Genomic DNA, 17,483 nt, shown 5'->3' with positions numbered 1-17,483 from the left:
GTGCGGGAACCGAATTTTGAAGGCCTTTGCAAACAGTTTGGATCCAGATGAGACGCCACAGAACGTGGCGTCTCATCAGGATCCGACCTGTTTGATATCCTGATAGTATTCTTTGAAAAAAATCAAAGAAAATGCTTATTTAAGAAATTCAGCAGACGACATTTTAGCAGAAGACAAATTTCCCAGCATGCAAAGGGTTAACTTCTATTGAATGCACATGCTTCATCAAAATTTTAACCCTTTGCATGCTGGGAAATTTGTGGTCTGCTAAAATGTCGTCTGCAGAATTTCTTAAATTAGCATTTTCTTCGATTTTTTTCAAAGAATACTATCAGAATAGCAAACAGTTTGGATCCTGATGAGACGCCACATTCTGTGGCGTCTCATCTGGATCCAAACTGTCTGCAAAGGCTTTTAAAATATGGTTCCCGCACTGAAAGGGTTAAAAAAAAACTCCTAGAACAACTGAAAACACTCTGGAGCACTAATGTGTGTTTCATATCTCTCTCTTTCCCTCAAAGTGCCTATAATATTACTTACGGGAGCGACTGAAGAGAATATCCAGATTGCTGCAGGTATGGCTTGCACACGTACTTGCTGCAGTGTGCCAGAGGCAGAATGGAAACACAGCACGGCAAATTGTAGTCTTAGTACTTGTTTGCATGTTTTATTTTTGGGATAGTTTATCAGCTGATGAAATTTGATTCACACAGTTATTTCAAAGCCCTATAGTTGTGGTCTATTATATTGGCATGTTGCTGGTATTAATGTATTAATCAATGAGTTCAAAGTGCAAACATTATAGTTGTCTTATTGTCATTTTTCCTGTGAGCCTGTTATATATTAAATTGATGAATATCTTCATGTGCCCCTTCGTCAAAGGCAGACTAGAGCAGTCACATTGTTAGTATGTGTGTCTGTCAGTCTGTAAGGAACTTCATATCTGAGTCTTAACTTGGCTCCATATGTTGATGGATATAAAAAAAAATGCATAAATGTCCACCGTCATTAGATGACGGTCCCATGTAGAAGCTGTCTCCATGCCTTAAATCGCCAGGTGACACTTAGATTTTCAATTTTCAATTTTGCCATAAAACAGATTAAAAATTCCGGTTTCTGCCAAAACCATGCCATATATAAATGGATTTTGAAATAACTTGGAACAAATGCAAGCAATCATCAGGAAAAATATTGCATTTGAAACTTGTCTCTCCCATTTCATAAGTCCAGGTTACTCTATAAAGATTTTATTTGGCCATTAATAGCCTAAATGAGCTGTAAGTTTGTTGTTCATCATGCTATTTGAAAAACAAAACAAATGACAACCATGGAGAAATAGCATTGCAAGTGCACCATCCTTCTCTCTTCCTTAAATGTCAAGGTCACTGTCAGAGGTCAATAGTCAAATTTGGCCATAAAGCAGCTTGAAAATTCCTGTCTCAGCCATGGCATTTCCATATGTGGATGGACTTTACAATCACTTGGAACCAATGCATTACATAATTAGACATATCAATTCATCATAAGACAATGTGTTGCAGGATGCACTTGTCTCCATACCTCAAAGGTTAAAGGGATCTTTTCACGCTTTGGTAAATTGACAAAATTGAAAAAAGTTGTTTCAGATTCGTAAGTTTTCGTTTTAGTTATGATATTTGTGAGGAAACAGTAATACTGAACATTAACCATGCTCTAATATAGCCATTATATGCATCTTTTGACGATTTTAAAACCTAAAAAATATAAAGCGTTGCAACGCGAAACGATTGAATAATTTGGAGAGTTCTGTTTTTGTCGTTAAATTTTGTGAAACTACGAATATTGCTTATATAAGGTATAAAATACGTCACAAAAGTGTACTCGGCGGAATAGCTCAGTAGGCTAAAGCGTTTTTACTTCAGGACTCTGGCAGGACTCCAGGGGTCACTGGTTCGAAACCTGCTCCGGGCAATGTTCTTTTCCTTTTTTTAATTTTTTTCTTGATTTTTTACTAGAGCTTTTATGATCCAATGTTTACATTTATCAATATAAAGCATTTAATGAATAAGTTAAAAAAATGCCAAAATCTGTGAAAAGGCCCCTTTAAGGTCTTCAGAGATCAAAGCTGGCCATTAAACAGCTATATTGGACTACAACATTATAATTCATCATTCTATATAAAAATCACTTATCACAACACTGTGGACACGACATTTTAAGTGTATAACCTGTCTTTCTACCTCAGAGGTCAGGGTCATACTTAGAGGTCAAAGGTAAATTTGGACACACAAAAAATTGTCCAGGATGTAACTTTTTCATTAAACATTCAATTTTAAGAAAACCTACCACAAATGATTACTGTTAGGAGATTGAATATCAAGTGTTTCATTACCCCTAAGGTCAAGGTCACATTTAGAAGTTATGTTTGGCGATAAACAGCTTGTATATAACATAAGCAGAGTTTCAAGACAAAAGTTGAACGTGAGAGCATCAATGCACTATGGGCACATATTTTATTCATTTTGATCTATCTTGTTGTTTTCTTAATAAGTTTGTGCCTTTTATCAGGTCAGGGGTTGAAAGTTTGGTGTTCCTTAACTCAAGGTCAAGGTTATACTTCAAGGTCAGATGTTTTAGCCTCAATGTTTGTGTTTGGTCCATATCTTCTATATCATTTGAAGATTTGGTTGACACTTTGCTACAATTTTTAGGTCATTGTGATGATCTGCAGAAAGCCTGAGTCTGTCATACAAGGTCAAGGTCAAAAGTTTGATCCTCTTTTTCGTGTCTTTTACATATGCCCTTTACCCAATTAAAGGATTTTCATCAAACTGGGCAACAATATGACAATTTGAGCTGAGGTCATTTAGACAATGTGTAGAAGTCATGATTGAATCATGCTGGCTCAAACTCAAGTCCATCTAATGGTCCAAAAAAGCTCAGCTGAGGATATTTGTCGCTAGGACTTCCTTGTTACAGAATTGGTTAGATAGTGGTAATAATGGAATTTCACGGGGAAAAAAATGATCACGGTTGCATTATTTGTTTTGCTACACAATATATGCAAATTAGTGATATAATTGTATTAGACAACAAAATACATCGAGTGATTTTTTGCACCTGCATTTTTAGCTCACCTGAGCACAATATTGTTTTGATTAGCTTTTGTGATCACTTTTTGTCTGTTGTGCTTTGTCTGTCATGCGTCATAAATTTATTGTGTGAACATTCAAGAGGTCACATTTAAAGCCCATCTTTCTGAAACTTGCTGAGAACTTTTGTCCCTTTCATATCTAGTTCCAGTTTGAAACTTGATCAAGTAGCGTCAAAACTAGGTAACCAGGTCAAATTAAAGAAAAAGCTTGTGAACCCTCTAGAAGTAATATTTTGCTTTGATCATTTATTTGAATCATAATAATTAATTATTATCTTGGTGCAGTTTGAAAATGGTCTGGGTCAGTTAAAAAAACATGGCCAACAGGTGGTGGAGCAGTTTTTAGCTCTACTGGCCGAAGGCCGGAAGTGCTTATGTCATGGCGTGGTTTCCGTCATCCGTCCGTCCGTGCGTTATACTTTTTCTTGTTTACGCGATTAAGTCCACAGTTTGCATCCGATTCTTTTCAAACTTGTTCAGTGTCTTTATATTAATGAGGACTCGAACCCTATCGAAAATGGGTTACATCAGAGTAAAAAGTCCAGAATTATCTCCCCTTGAATTTAAGAAAATTGTGAAATTAGGCTTGTTTACGCAATAAAGTCCACAGTTTTCATCCAATTATTTCCCAACTTGCAGTGTCTTTATCTGAGTTATAAGTCAAACCCTATTGGAAATGAGCAATATCAGAGTTATAAGTCCAGAATTATCTCCCCTTGAATTTGAAAAAAAATAAATGAAAATTCAGTTTTTTTATGTGATAAAGTCCATAATTTTCATCAAATTCTTGGCAAACTTGCAGTGTCTTTGTATCAATGAGGACTCAAACCCTTTTTTAAAAAACAGCAATATCGAAGAAATAAGTCCAGAATGACTTCCCCTGGAATATGAGAAAATTTTGAAATCCTGCTTGTTTACGCAATTAATTCCACAGTTTTCATCCAATTATTTCCAAATTTGCACAGTATCTTTATATCAATGAGGACTTGAACCCTATTGAATATGAGCAGTATCGAGAAATAAGTACACAATAATCTCCCCTTGAATTTGAGAAAATACTCCTTGTTTGCGCGATTAAGTACACAGTTTCCATCTAATTCTTTCCAAACTTGCACAGTGTTTATAGCAGTAGAGCGATTCAGGCCCTCATGGGCCTCTTGTTGTTATATGTTTTAAGTTAATCCATGTGAACACTTTTTGTTGTTGAATCTTCATGGAACATACCCAAAACCTTTGTTCTTACGATATCTCAGCTGAGTTAAAAAATGGTTCTTGTCCATGAAGACAGGCGATAGGAGGGAGGCAGAGCAGTTTTCCTTATATCGCTAAACCTTGGGATTCTTTGTCTAATTGACATGAAATTTGCTTAGAAAATTTGTTCATATATCTTAGCTTTGTTTAAAAATGTTCACTTTCTGTTGAAATCTTTGGGCCTCTTGTTTTATAAAATACTTCAATCAAAATGCAATGACAGCTATTGCAGGTATTTTATTTACTGTACTTTTTGTGTGTGCAGGAATTGTATGATGTATTAGGGGCTAGTTGATTGCACATAGGTTACTGGAGTGGTTCTAGTCTAGTCTAGGGTCTGGGTAGATATAGTCAGCACAGTTACATTTTCTGTTGTCATTTTTTAGCACAACACATAAAACTGTTGTTTTAAGTATATAAATATCAACATTGGCTAAATAGTGTGTATTTTTAGTTGCAAATTCACTGTATGAGCAAACGTTCTATTTTGTTGTTTTTTTTCTTCATTTTCCTAAGAAATAATGTGTGTTTAGGACTTTGCTCAACTGTGCAAAATTCTGAAGGTTACCATCTGTAAACAGTCTATGTTCCGTGTTGTAAGTCATTCATCATAAACGTTTAGTTTGTAACCATTGTTACCACTCTATAGGCCACATCTACAATTCAATCTTAAACGAGCTGTCACCATAGGATGGCATACGCTTCCTATAACCGCTTTGATAGAAGTTATGAGCATTTTTCGAAACCTAAACGCAGATTTCGAAACCTAAACGCGGACCCCAAGGTCACAGGGGTCAAAAGTTTTGTGTGTATGGAAAGACCTTGTCCATATACACATGCATACCAAATATGAAGGTTATATCTCAAGGGACGTAGAAGTTATGAGCATTTTTCGACATATAAACGCAGATTTCCAAACCTAAACGCGGACCCTAAGTTAAAGGTCAAGGTCACAGGGGTCAAATTTGTGTGCGTATGGAAAAGTATTGTTTATATACACATGCATACCCAATATGAAGGTTATATCTCAAGGAACATAGAAGTTATGAGCATTTTTCGAAACCTTAACGCAGATTTTGAAACCTAAACCTAAGTTCAACGTCAAGGTCACTGAGGTCAAAATTTGTGTGCGTATGGAAAGGCCTTATCCATTTACACATGCATACCAAATATGAAGGTTACATCTCAAGGGACGTAGAAGTTATGAGCATTTTTTGAAACCTAAATGCAAAGTGTGACGGAAAGTTGGACGGACAGACAGTCCGATCACTATATGCCCTCCTTTGGGGGCATAAAAATATGAATATTGATAATATCTGTGCATGTTTAAAACTTATTAAAATTCTAAATGCCTCATATGTGACCTAATTTATGATAAACCTGTTGTCTAGAACATATCAAGGACAGTTTTGAAAATGGGTTTCATTTGGTCAACCATTACGTAACCTGATCTGTTAAATCTTCCACATTTTTTGCACCACAATTCTTATTAGCACTTTGGGCTTCTTTCATGTATTAATAAGGTTTCTGTAAAAATGATAAGTAATTATTTTAGGTGCTTTGCTATTTTTAATTTTCCAAGTGTAATTGATAGTGTGAGAATGTTATGTTACTTAAGATTGTGGCTTGTTCAAAACTCAGTTGTTTTGCATGCCTACTTATTGCTACAAAGAAAAATGGAAGAAAAAAGATAATATTTATTACCATTATTTTATAAATTATATATTTATGATGTAAAACAATGTGCGTAAATTCTGTTTCAAAATGTCTGAATAAAAATGTTGCTGTATACATTAAGGCTGGTAGGTACTCATGCCTTCATTGCATATATAAGAAATATTAGTTATTACCATATACTTATGTAATGATATGTTGACAAGTGTAAATAGTAATTGTTGCGGATGATCTGTCTTTCAATGACTAAGAAAGCTGCTGTTTCTGTTTTTATTATGATGCTTGATCTTTCCGAGGCACATTCTTCTGCTGTTACTGATGCTAATTCTGGTACTGCTGGTGATGATGATACTTTTGCTGGTTTTCATTTGCATGTTGATTATTTTGCTGATTTGCTTTATGAAAAATATTTATGATAAATATGTCTTCTTTTTTCTGATGTTCATGCTGCTGCTGATGATGATGGTAGTGATGAAAGTAACTATGTTAGGCCTACTGCTGTTGATAATTATTATTTCATGATGATAATAATTAAGACAATTCTGCTGTTGCTGTATGATGGTGATGCTCATGTGTTGTCATGATGATGATTATGATGTTGTTGTTGATAAATCCAATACCAGTACATTTACATGGACGACAATGTGGCTTTTTTGCTGTTGCTGGTGATAAAAATCTGTTTCATGATGTTTATGATGCTGTTGCTGATGAATCTGATACCTTTACAGAAGGCGATGAGGAGGAGGAGGAGCTAGATGAGGCTACACGCCAGTTTAACTTCTGGACCCATCAGATACACATCTTCTTTGCACGCAAGTTCCTGCCAGCTGCTGAGAAAATGATTCGCCTGAAACATGCTGTGCAGAAGAGGCTGCAGGTGAGGGAGGAAGGCAGGGAGAAAGGGAGGGAGGCAGGGAGAAAGGGAGGGAGGCAGGGAGAAAGGGAGGGAGGGAGGAAGGCAGACAGGCAGGGAGGGAGGGAGGAATGCAAGGAGAAAAGGAGGGAGGCAGAGAGGGAGGAAGGCAGGCAGGGAGGGAGGAAGGGAGGGGGGCAGGGAGGGAGGAAGGCAGACAGGGAGGGAGGGAGGAAGACAAGGTACAACATTTCTGCTTTTATGGTATTTTTTGTTTTAAGGAAGTATCTTAGCGAAAATCCAATTTAGATAGAAAGTTTTGTCCTGGTGACTCCACCGGCTAATGTGGGACGACACTTTACATTAAGTGCCATTTTCCCATAGCAAGACTAAATGTACTTATGTTTTGTTTATTATGATGATGATGATTGTGAAAGTTGTGTGGTAGGTAATGAAGATGAGGATGATGCTGTTGATGACTTTGATAATCATTAGAATAAAAAGAATTATATGTGTTCTAGTTAAACTCATTGTACTTTAGACTGATTATTTAACTGAACAAAACATCCTGTTTTTATAAATGAAATTGGTATATATATAGAATTTCCCAGATGAGATTCATTTGAACATTACTTTGTTCCCAAGGGTTTACACTAGCCTTGATCTATGTAATGCATGTAAATACATAAAATCTTTGTGTTGATTATAGTCCCAGGTCCAGGAAGTGGCGTCTACATCTGCAACCAATGCTGAGGTTGTCGAGCCCAATCAGGTCGTTGTGGAGGAGAGAACTCTGGCGTGAATTGGGACATCAGGCACAAAAGTGTGATCTCCCCTGATTAACAGATTATTGAGCAATCCAGGGGAGACCACTGGATTATGGGACACCACAACGTACTCAGTCACCTCCCCTGTCCAAAACTATTTAACGAATGTTATATGTTAAACAATAAACTATATGACTCATCTGACAAACAATATGACTGTGATGTAGCCACACTCTCTGTCAGTGGAAAACTATATGCCTTTTTAATGCCTAATTCAGTGATGGATAGGCAAAATCTGAACTGTTTAGATTTATCAATATTTATTTTTAAAAGTGTATATTTTGAAACATACTTCTATGAGATTTTGCACATGTAATTTATTAACCTTGATTGAAGTATTAGGTAATAATACAAAAACAAACTATTATCATATAACGGCAAGACAAAGATATATGTATATATATATATATATATATATATATATATGTTATATTTATATGTAACATATATGGCAACTTTTAAAGAGGAAATTAAATGTGGGACTTGTGTAAATTTATCCGTCCAATAATTTACAATGTACATTTAATGTTGTTGTTTTTATACTTATTTCTTTATACTGCCACAAGCTATGCCTAAAAAAGAGTCACTGTAATCTTATAATTAGCCCTGCTCTGTGAAAAGGAGGTTAAATGCATGTGCTGAAGTGTAGTCCCAGATTAGCTTGTGCAGTCTGCACAGGCTTATCAGGGACGACACTTTCTGCTTTTCTGTATTTTTTTGTTTCAAGAAAGTCTCTTAGTACCAAAACTCAAGTTAAGACGGAAAGTGTCGTTCATGAATACTAAGTTGTTACTCACCAAAAATCAGATATTGTTGTTGTAAATCAGATATATTTTTTAATACAAATTATAACTTTATATGTTTTGTTTTAATGCATGCTGTTAATTGGTTGTATCATTATATAGAGATTCAGCAAATAGAATTGAAATGAAGGACACACTCTTTTATATATACATAATTGTATAATTATTTATTATTTTTATTATCCCCGCCGAAATTTTTTTCGGAGGAGATATAGTAATTGGTCCTATCCGTCTGTCCGTCCGTCCATCCGTCTCTCCGTTCGGCTAAAACTTTGTGCGGAGCATAACTCCAAATCTATTCAATGGATTTACTTTAAACTTAGAATATAAACAGATGGCAACTAGGAGAAGTGCAGTGACCAAGAACCATAACTCTATCTAACTTAGTTTTTGAATTATCTCCCCTTTTATATAACTTTAAAGTACATTTTTTTCTGGAGCATGACTCTAAATATACTAAAGGGATTTACTTGAAACTTGAAAAATAAACAGATGGCAACTAGGAGAAGTGCAGTGACCAAGAACCACAACTCTATCTACCTTAGTTTTTTAATTATCTCCCCTTTTATATAATTTAAAAGTACATTTTTGTCCAGAGCATTACTCTTAACCTACTAAAGGGATTTACTTGAAACTTGAAATATAAACAGATGGCAACTAGGAGAAGTGCAGTGACCAAGAACCACAACTCTGTTTACCTTAGTTTTTGAATTATCACCTCTTTTATATAATTTTAAAGTAATTTTTTGTCTGGAGCATAACTCTAAATCTATTGAAGGGATTTACTTGAAACTTGAAATATAAACAGATGGCAACTAGGAGAAGTGCAGTGACCAAGAACCACAACAGTATCTACCTTAGTTTTTGAATTATCTCCCCTTTTTTATAATTTAAAGTAAATTTTTGTCCGGAGCATAACTCTAAATCTACTGAAAGGATTTACTTGAAACTTGAAATATAAACAGATGGCAAGTAGGAAAAGTGCAGTGACTAAGAACCATAACTCTATCTACCTTAGTTTTTGAATTATCTTCCCTTTTATATAACTTTAAAGTAAATTTTGTCCGGAGCATAACTCTAAATATACTAAAGGGATTTACTTGAAACTTGAAATATAAACAGATGGCAACTAGGAGAAGTGCAGTGACCAAGAACCATAACTCTATCTACCTTAGTTTTTGAATTATCTCCCCTTTTATATAATTTTAAAGTTATATTTGTCCGGAGCATAACTCTAAATCTATTGAAGGGATTTACTTGAAACTTGAAATATAAACAGATGGCAAGTAGGAGAAGTGCAGTGACTAAGAACCATAACTCTATCTACCTTAGTGTTTGGATTATATCCCTTTATTTAATTTCAAAGTAATTTTTTGTCCGGAGCATTATGAATTATCTCCCTTTATTTGTTTTTAAATATTATTCTACTCTCTAAAACAAATGTTGTCATACAACCAAACACATTACTTCGGGGATTTGGCACAACTGTGACAAGCTCTTGTTATACATGTAATTGTCGAGAATGTAAGATGTGTATTAGAACATGTACTAAGGGCATGAGATGTTTTTTGCTATACAAATATAACATTTGTGATAGTTTGATTTGTCCTACATTTTAGGGACTGTGTTGTGTTAGTATTAATTTACACTTCTTATGTGTATGTTGTCAAATACTTTCTTGTCATAAGTATTTACTTACAAGGGATATATTTGAACATTAAGTATAGAATTTGCTGTGATACGAAGTTTTCTTGTTCTGTTTTTATTTAAAATGTGTCTGTGCATTTCTTATGTAATTTTATGAAGAAATAAAAGTTACATCTTTTTGGTTTTTGGTTTTTCCAATGCTAATGCTTTTTAAGGGAGTCATAGCCCTATACACATTGTAACACACTAAGGCTGGGTATTCTCATAGCGCCATGGACACAAAGAAATGTCTGTCTGTCCGTTCATCTGTCGGTATAGACACAAGCTTGTCATACCAGGCACATTCCTTTGCTTTTCAATCTACAACATTCAAACTTGCAGCCAGTCTAGTCCATACAGGCAAATCAAGGATGACACTTTCCGCGTTAATTTGATTTTCACAACGAAGAGACTTCCTTTAAATGAAAAATACCATTATAGCGGAAAGTTGTCGTCTCTGATTAGCCTGTACGACTGTAAGCTAAAGGCCAAGACACCTTAAACAGACTTTTAATAATGAATATTATAACTATTAAAAGTGGACAAATAGAGCTGAGCGACTTACTTTCGTTGAAAATATTATACATTGTATTTCCACTTCAATATGTGGAGGGAATAAAATGAAGTCAACGATATTGCGATGGAAATCGCATTCAAATAGTTATTGCAATGTATTGTTCCAATATTCAATTCTGTATCACGCTTATATAATGAACAATATTGTACACTTTTTAACGGTATATATATTATATTCACCTGGGATTTTCATATTTAGAACATGTAAACACAATGTTTGTGAGGCGATTAACTACCATTCCGAATCAAAAGTCTACGAGGTATATTGACAACAAGTTAGCTTTAGCAATTATCCCTCGTTATCATAATTATTTAAAATTATTCAAAATATGATATTTTGTCAATAAACAAATTTATTATGTTAAAAAATATGTAATTCTGTGAATAATTCCCTTCCAATACAAACTACAACTCATCTGCTGAACAATCCACGTGCCTTCGTTCCAAAGAATGGTTTTATAGGTATTTTAAATATTGCATACATCAAATAAAGAATCTAGCTCGCATCAGGAGACACGATGGGCGATATACCGACAAGTTTGTCGTATTTTTTGTAGGACTGAAAAGTGAGTCGATGTGTAGTATGAACATAACTATCAGCAAAGATTAGTTGGGATTTACTCGCATAGAGCATGCCATTTTACATGGATGGCTTTTCGACTGTACAGACAATATAATAATGCACTTACATTATTGATGATATTATGATAATGCCGATGTTGGATACAATTTCTTATGAACTTTCATTCTACGAGTTTGTTATTCGTCTTCCTTTAAAGCGTTCGGTTCGCGAATACAGTAATACAAAGTACGTTTTTTGGGGTTCCAAAAATATTACCTTATATATTATTTTCTAAATGTATTATTTTTAAGCACCCGCTTTTAAATGTATTCACGAGGCAGTGCACCCGCTTTTTAAGGTATTCATGAGGCAGTGCATCCGCTTTTTAAGGTATTCATGAGGCAGTGCAACCGCTTTTAAGAGGCAGTGCACCCGCTTTTTAAGGTATTCATGAGGCAGTGCACCCGCTTTTTAAGGTATTCATGAGGCAGTGCACCCGCTTTTAAGAGGCAGTGCACCCGCTTTTTAAGGTATTCATGAGGCAGTGCACCCGCTTTTTAAGGTATTCATGAGGCAGTGCAACCGCTTTTAAGAGGCAGTGCACCCGCTTTTTAAGGTATTCACGAGGCAGTGCACCCGCTGTATTCACGAGGCAGTGCACCCGCTTTTTAAGGTATTCACGAGGCAGCTAGTAAAACTTCATTAGTTTGTTATATACAAACTCAATAAATTGAACAACTGAAACGAATTAAGTGCTGCAAACCGTGAACTTGTATTGCTGAAAACATTTTTATAGCAGAAGTTCGATCATTAATCATGTGAAAGTATGTATTAAAAGAGTATGATGTTTCATTAATAACTCCGTTTTACCTTATCTAGGTCAGTGTGAATTAGCGTGAAGTTAATATAGGTTTACCAAAAAAGTTTTCTCACCACGGTTCACAATTGATTTAGCGTATTAATGTTAAAATAGTGTTACCTCAAAAATCCTTTCAAATATTGACGTGTCGAATGTTAATACGTTTTTGGATAAAACAAGCATGGTTCAAATTACTTATTTAACGAGTGGCGTTCAGGATTGAAAAACCTCGTTGGCTTACTTACCGAACACACGCCAATACTGCATGTATATCTATATTTTCTTTATTGAAATTTTATTTCTTGTTTGAAGTATTCGTTTTAAAATAGCATGGAATTTTCCCATTGTTCCTGAAAATTACTCATAAAGAGAAACGCGAAAGACGGGCGGTCGTAAGGACGAACGATGCGATCATTATATGCTACCCTGCAGGGGAATAAAACGGTTAATTATTTCACTGTCAGGTTAATATAAGTATGCAATTAAACATTTATGTGCCCACGACGGCCGCTCACCAGTTACTCAAGACTGCCGCTAACCACGCACTGGCGACTACAGCTCACCAGGTACTGACGACAGTCGCTCATTAAGTACTCAGGACGGCCACTAACCATGGTACTGACGACGGTCGCTCATTACTCACGACGGCCACTAACCATGGTACTGACGACGACCGCTCATAAAGAACTCAGACCGTTGCTCACCAGGTTCTCACGACGGCCGCTCACCAGGTACTGACGACTGCTGCTCACTAGGTACTGACGACGGCCGCTCACCAGGTACGAACGACGTCCGCTCACCAGGTACACACAAAGTCCGCTCACCAGGTACACACGAAGTCCGCTCACCAGGTACACACGATGTCCGCTCACCAGGTACACACGACGGTTTCTCACCAGGTACCGACGACGACTGCTCCGAGGTACCTTCGACGACCGCTCACCAAGTACTCACAACTGCCGCTCATCAGGTACTGACGATATCCGCCCATCAGGTACTGACGACGGCCGCTCACCATATACACGCGACGGTTGTTCACCAGGGAACTGACGAAGACCGCTCACTAGGTACTGGCGAGGGCTGCTCACCAGCAACAGACGACGGTCACTCACCAGGCATTGACGACGGTCGCTCACCAGGACACTGACGAAGACCGCTCACCAGGTACTGATGACGGCTGCTAACCAGGTACTGACGACGATCGCTCACCATAATATATACTGACAAGTGCCGCTCACCAGGTTCTCACGACGGTCGCTCAACAGGGAACTGACGACGGCTGCTCACCAGATACTCATAAGGGTCGCTCACCAGGAATTAAAGACGGCTGCTCAACAGGTACTCATGACGGCCGCTCAACAGGAACTCACAACGGCTGCTCAGCAGGTACTGATGACGACCGCTAATCAGGTAAAGACGACGGCCGCTAATCAAGTGCTGACGAAGGCAGCTCACCTGGTTTCACGACCGCTCCCCAGGTACTCGCGACGGCCGCTTACCATGGTACTGAGGACGGCTTCTTACTAGGTACTGATTACGACTGCTCACTAGGACTTGAAGACGGCCGCTCAAAAGGTACTGACGGTCGCCGCGTTAGAATCTGCAGACAGAATTACTATCGTACGATGTTGTGTTGGTTTTATAAAACTTATTAAATAAGCCAAATTTATAAAATAAGCTCTTATATAAGAAATAATATTTCTAACGTTGTTACTTAATTTTACTTAGTAATCCCCCCATATATAGCAAGTATTTTACCTAGCCTTTTCGTAACCGTTAACGATTCTGCTTTTGTGAATGTTATTACTATGTATATCTCTGTGACGAAATTTTGTATGTGCACTATCTAGTGTTAAGATGATGTACACTGTGCAAGTCTGAATAACTATGTGTCTCTTATCTCTATAAAAAATGCGTAAAAGGGCATCAATTTGAACCGGAAGTATGTATTTTTACCTCCGGGGAACAGCACATCCTTTCCGGGAGCATCAAGACGGGCTGTATGCACGTTACCCAGTGTTTTGTTGTACATTAGTGAAAGTATTTACGTACGTACATTGACATGAACGTCATATTATATCAAACAGAGTGCAATTGTTTATTGTTTATAAATATTCTTTAGTCAATTTATCAACACATTTAACTCAAGGATAAGAAATATATACGCTTTTTACGAAGCATATACACAGAATATAACTTCTTTTAAACTTATACCCAAGAAATATGAAACATAAATATTTATATATATCCCTGTTTTAGATGTACGGCAACATATGTGTTATGCGATGACAGGGGCTTTAATAATTTGTATGTTTATATTATTGTTTGTTATACATCGTATTTTTAATAAACATAAATTATGGTAGCATTAATTAAAGCTGGTATCAACCTTGGAGCGGACAATGCAAAGCATTGGAAATCGAAACTGGTCGAGCAGATCCAAAAATTGATCACAACACAGACCGGTGTAAATAAGTTTTTAATAAAAATTTATCCCATGGCATCGTAATTGAAATAAAAAAGCGATACAATAGAATATTAATGATTTATGATTATTGTTATGTAAGTATATATTGAATAAGAAACACAAAAGTTGCAGAATTAAAACTTTTAGAGGCAATATTAAATAAAATAAGTACAAGTTTTAGCTAAATCTCTTCTAAATAACATTATTTCATAATAAAGCATCATATAATACAAATTCCAGATCACCACAATCCATATTGGAAAGCAGTATTAATATAAGGTGTAAATGCCCCATTACGTATTACAAGAAATGCTATTCTAGTGCTTATTTCGGAGTTACTTGTTTCAAACAACTTGTTGCTTTGAACAGAGATCATCGGAAATGAGAGCTTTGTGCTAAATCGATGTCACACCAAAGTATCGGCAGGTTTTGGACTTTGTCGTCTGCTACATCCGAATAGCTTCACATGAGATACGCACACACTTTCTGCTGTAGACGTAAACACTATTGTTTGGGTTTCGCAGTATTGGTTATACGTTGTGATGGAATCGATACAGAATCATAACACACGGTGGTGGACGTACCATATGCATCAGTAGCGTTTAAGTGAAATTTCGACGTCTGTGTCGTAAATTAAGAGGATATTAGTTAATATGTATTGAAACATAGTCGCACTTTCATGCAAGTGAGTGTTATATGGTGAAAGGTATTAATGTTGATAATAACTATTCTAATAACATACAATTCCATTATCCCGTAACTTACAGACATCTGGTACATTGTCTAGTTCGACTTATAGGAAAGTACGACTTTTTTTATAAATAAAACTCGTGTCATTACAATTTGTTGTTCAAATAATTAAAACGTTTGTTTGATATACCGGTACGCATTGCCTACGTCAATTTTGAATAGTTTAAGCACATTTTTAATGCATCAGTTTAATGCACACGTGAATTAAATGCACCAGTATATTGCTTAACACCAGACTCAGTTAAAGCTGACTACCGACGACATTTATTCGGTATAATAACTTACTGCTCGGTCTGTGTGGCATTCGATAAACATTTTTTCTGGAAAATTTCGTTACATCGCTCGATATTTTGTTTTTGCTTTTAAAGGAATCAAACAAGGTGAAATTTAAATCACTTTAAAAGGTAAGAACTTAAAATCATGGAGCGAATTAAAAAAAAAGCACTAAATGATTGCAAACAAATAAAATGACGTAAGCCAATGTTTGCAGTAAGTATTCTGAACTTATTTTTAAAATAAAACAGCTCTGTGGCAAGAAGGAAAGCTTAACCGGAAAAAAAAACATTTCTTGAAGCGCATCTTGGATAAAATATAACGCGTAAACCAAACCGACTGTTTCCGCAAAAAATAAATCGCTTGAGTATGTTATATACTGTGTAAGCCTACAACGTCTCACAGTTTAAATTTCAAAAAGTGCGACAGCAAAATCAACGGTCATTACTATTTTATTTCAAAATATAAGATTTCAAATTCATTGAGCTTCTTACATACATATTAGGTAAAAAGGTTAATATATGCAGAGTTACTTAAAAATAAACATTCCCATTATTTTTAAGCGTGTATAAAAGCAGTAATCTAGTTACTTAGCTATGCATTACAGTCCTCTACAGAAATTACATATGTTCAAAATTGCATCTGTTGATGAATATTCTATATACTCTTACGGAAAAAAAGATGTGTATTAGCAACGTACAAACAAATACTATGCTAATATATCGGACCAAGTTCATGATATTAACTGCATATATAAACACAAAATAACTTTTTTCTTTGTTCAACAATAGGAATCAACCTAATGTCGACAAACCATAACTTTTTATTGGGCGTTTGTCTATAAAATGCTACGGCATAATGTGCTTATAGAATAGTCATGGTCAGGTCAAAATTAATATATTCAACAATGAAACACTAATCTGAATAAAAATGTACCTATTGGTCGAAAAATATTTATAAAAAAATCCACCCTGTTCACCGCATAGACATCGTAATCTCGCTAAAACTCTACTCCTGCTCCTTGAGCGTTCACCCCCTTGTTTATCAGGCATAAGCAGAATTTTCGTGCGTCAGGCAGCCTCGAGATGTGCACAGAAAAACAAAATATACCTCTGTGAAATAGTGAAAGGGTAACGGAAAAGGATCTATTTACATTGAAGGTAAGTTTTAAGCAAGTGTTTAAAAATACGATATCAGTAATACAGCTCATACTTTCTTGTGGGTTTCCTGTGAATGCTTGAATGCTTTTGGTGATTATTTCCAATTAACCATATGCAGCATATATATAAACAAATTGACTCAATTTTGTATAAACGAATTGTAAGCAATTATATTTTTGTTTGTTTCATAAGTGTCGAATGTCAAATACATTATCGAGCGTGTCAATATTACTAGTATGTTCTAGATGGCGTTTTCAAAACGATCCAAATTGGTATACCGTTATGATGCAGCACATCGCAAAAATCAATATTGTTGATATCGTTAACCATAGAACGCCATTATGTTGAGCTGGTCACATTAAATATCGTCGTAGGAATTTACGTATTTATCACCTTATAAAGCCTTACCAAATAAGTGTCATTTCCGGGTGTTCCATTAACGCTATTCCAACGGAATACTAATCAGAATTAAGCCGCATTGATAACCGAAGGAAAACGTGCTAGGCAGATGAGTTTTCAAATCTTATTGAAATGAGCCGTGCTGTGTGAAAAGGATTTTTATGCATGTGCGTTAAGTGTCGTCCCAGATTAGCCTGTGCATTTCGCACA

The 17,483-nt window shown here is 35.9% G+C and overlaps 2 protein-coding genes across 5 annotated transcripts in view; both read left to right on the top strand.

The window, feature by feature from the left end:
• Positions 1 to 10,365, top strand: part of LOC127874454 (radial spoke head 10 homolog B-like) — a 64,651-nt gene extending 54,286 nt beyond the window's left edge. For all 4 annotated transcript variants that reach the window (XM_052418785.1, XM_052418784.1, XM_052418787.1 and 1 more), the window contains 2 exons: positions 6,787 to 6,935; positions 7,621 to 10,365. In XM_052418785.1, the coding sequence (XP_052274745.1) occupies positions 6,787 to 6,935; positions 7,621 to 7,713 (242 nt within the window). In that variant the 3' untranslated portion in view covers positions 7,714 to 10,365. The remainder of the gene's footprint in view (positions 1 to 6,786; positions 6,936 to 7,620) is intronic.
• Positions 10,366 to 16,785: 6,420 nt separating this feature from the next.
• LOC127874449 (patched domain-containing protein 3-like) overlaps positions 16,786 to 17,483 on the top strand; it is a 55,572-nt gene continuing 54,874 nt past the window's right edge. The window contains exon 1 of the mRNA XM_052418772.1: positions 16,786 to 16,874. The gene's annotated coding sequence lies outside the window, so the exon portion shown is untranslated. The remainder of the gene's footprint in view (positions 16,875 to 17,483) is intronic.

The sequence above is a fragment of the Dreissena polymorpha genome, chromosome 3, assembly GCF_020536995.1.
Source record: "Dreissena polymorpha isolate Duluth1 chromosome 3, UMN_Dpol_1.0, whole genome shotgun sequence".
NCBI classification, from domain to species: domain Eukaryota; kingdom Metazoa; phylum Mollusca; class Bivalvia; order Myida; family Dreissenidae; genus Dreissena; species Dreissena polymorpha.
The sequence above is the reverse complement of the archived record's forward strand: the minus strand, read 5'-3'. Positions and strand labels throughout refer to the sequence as shown.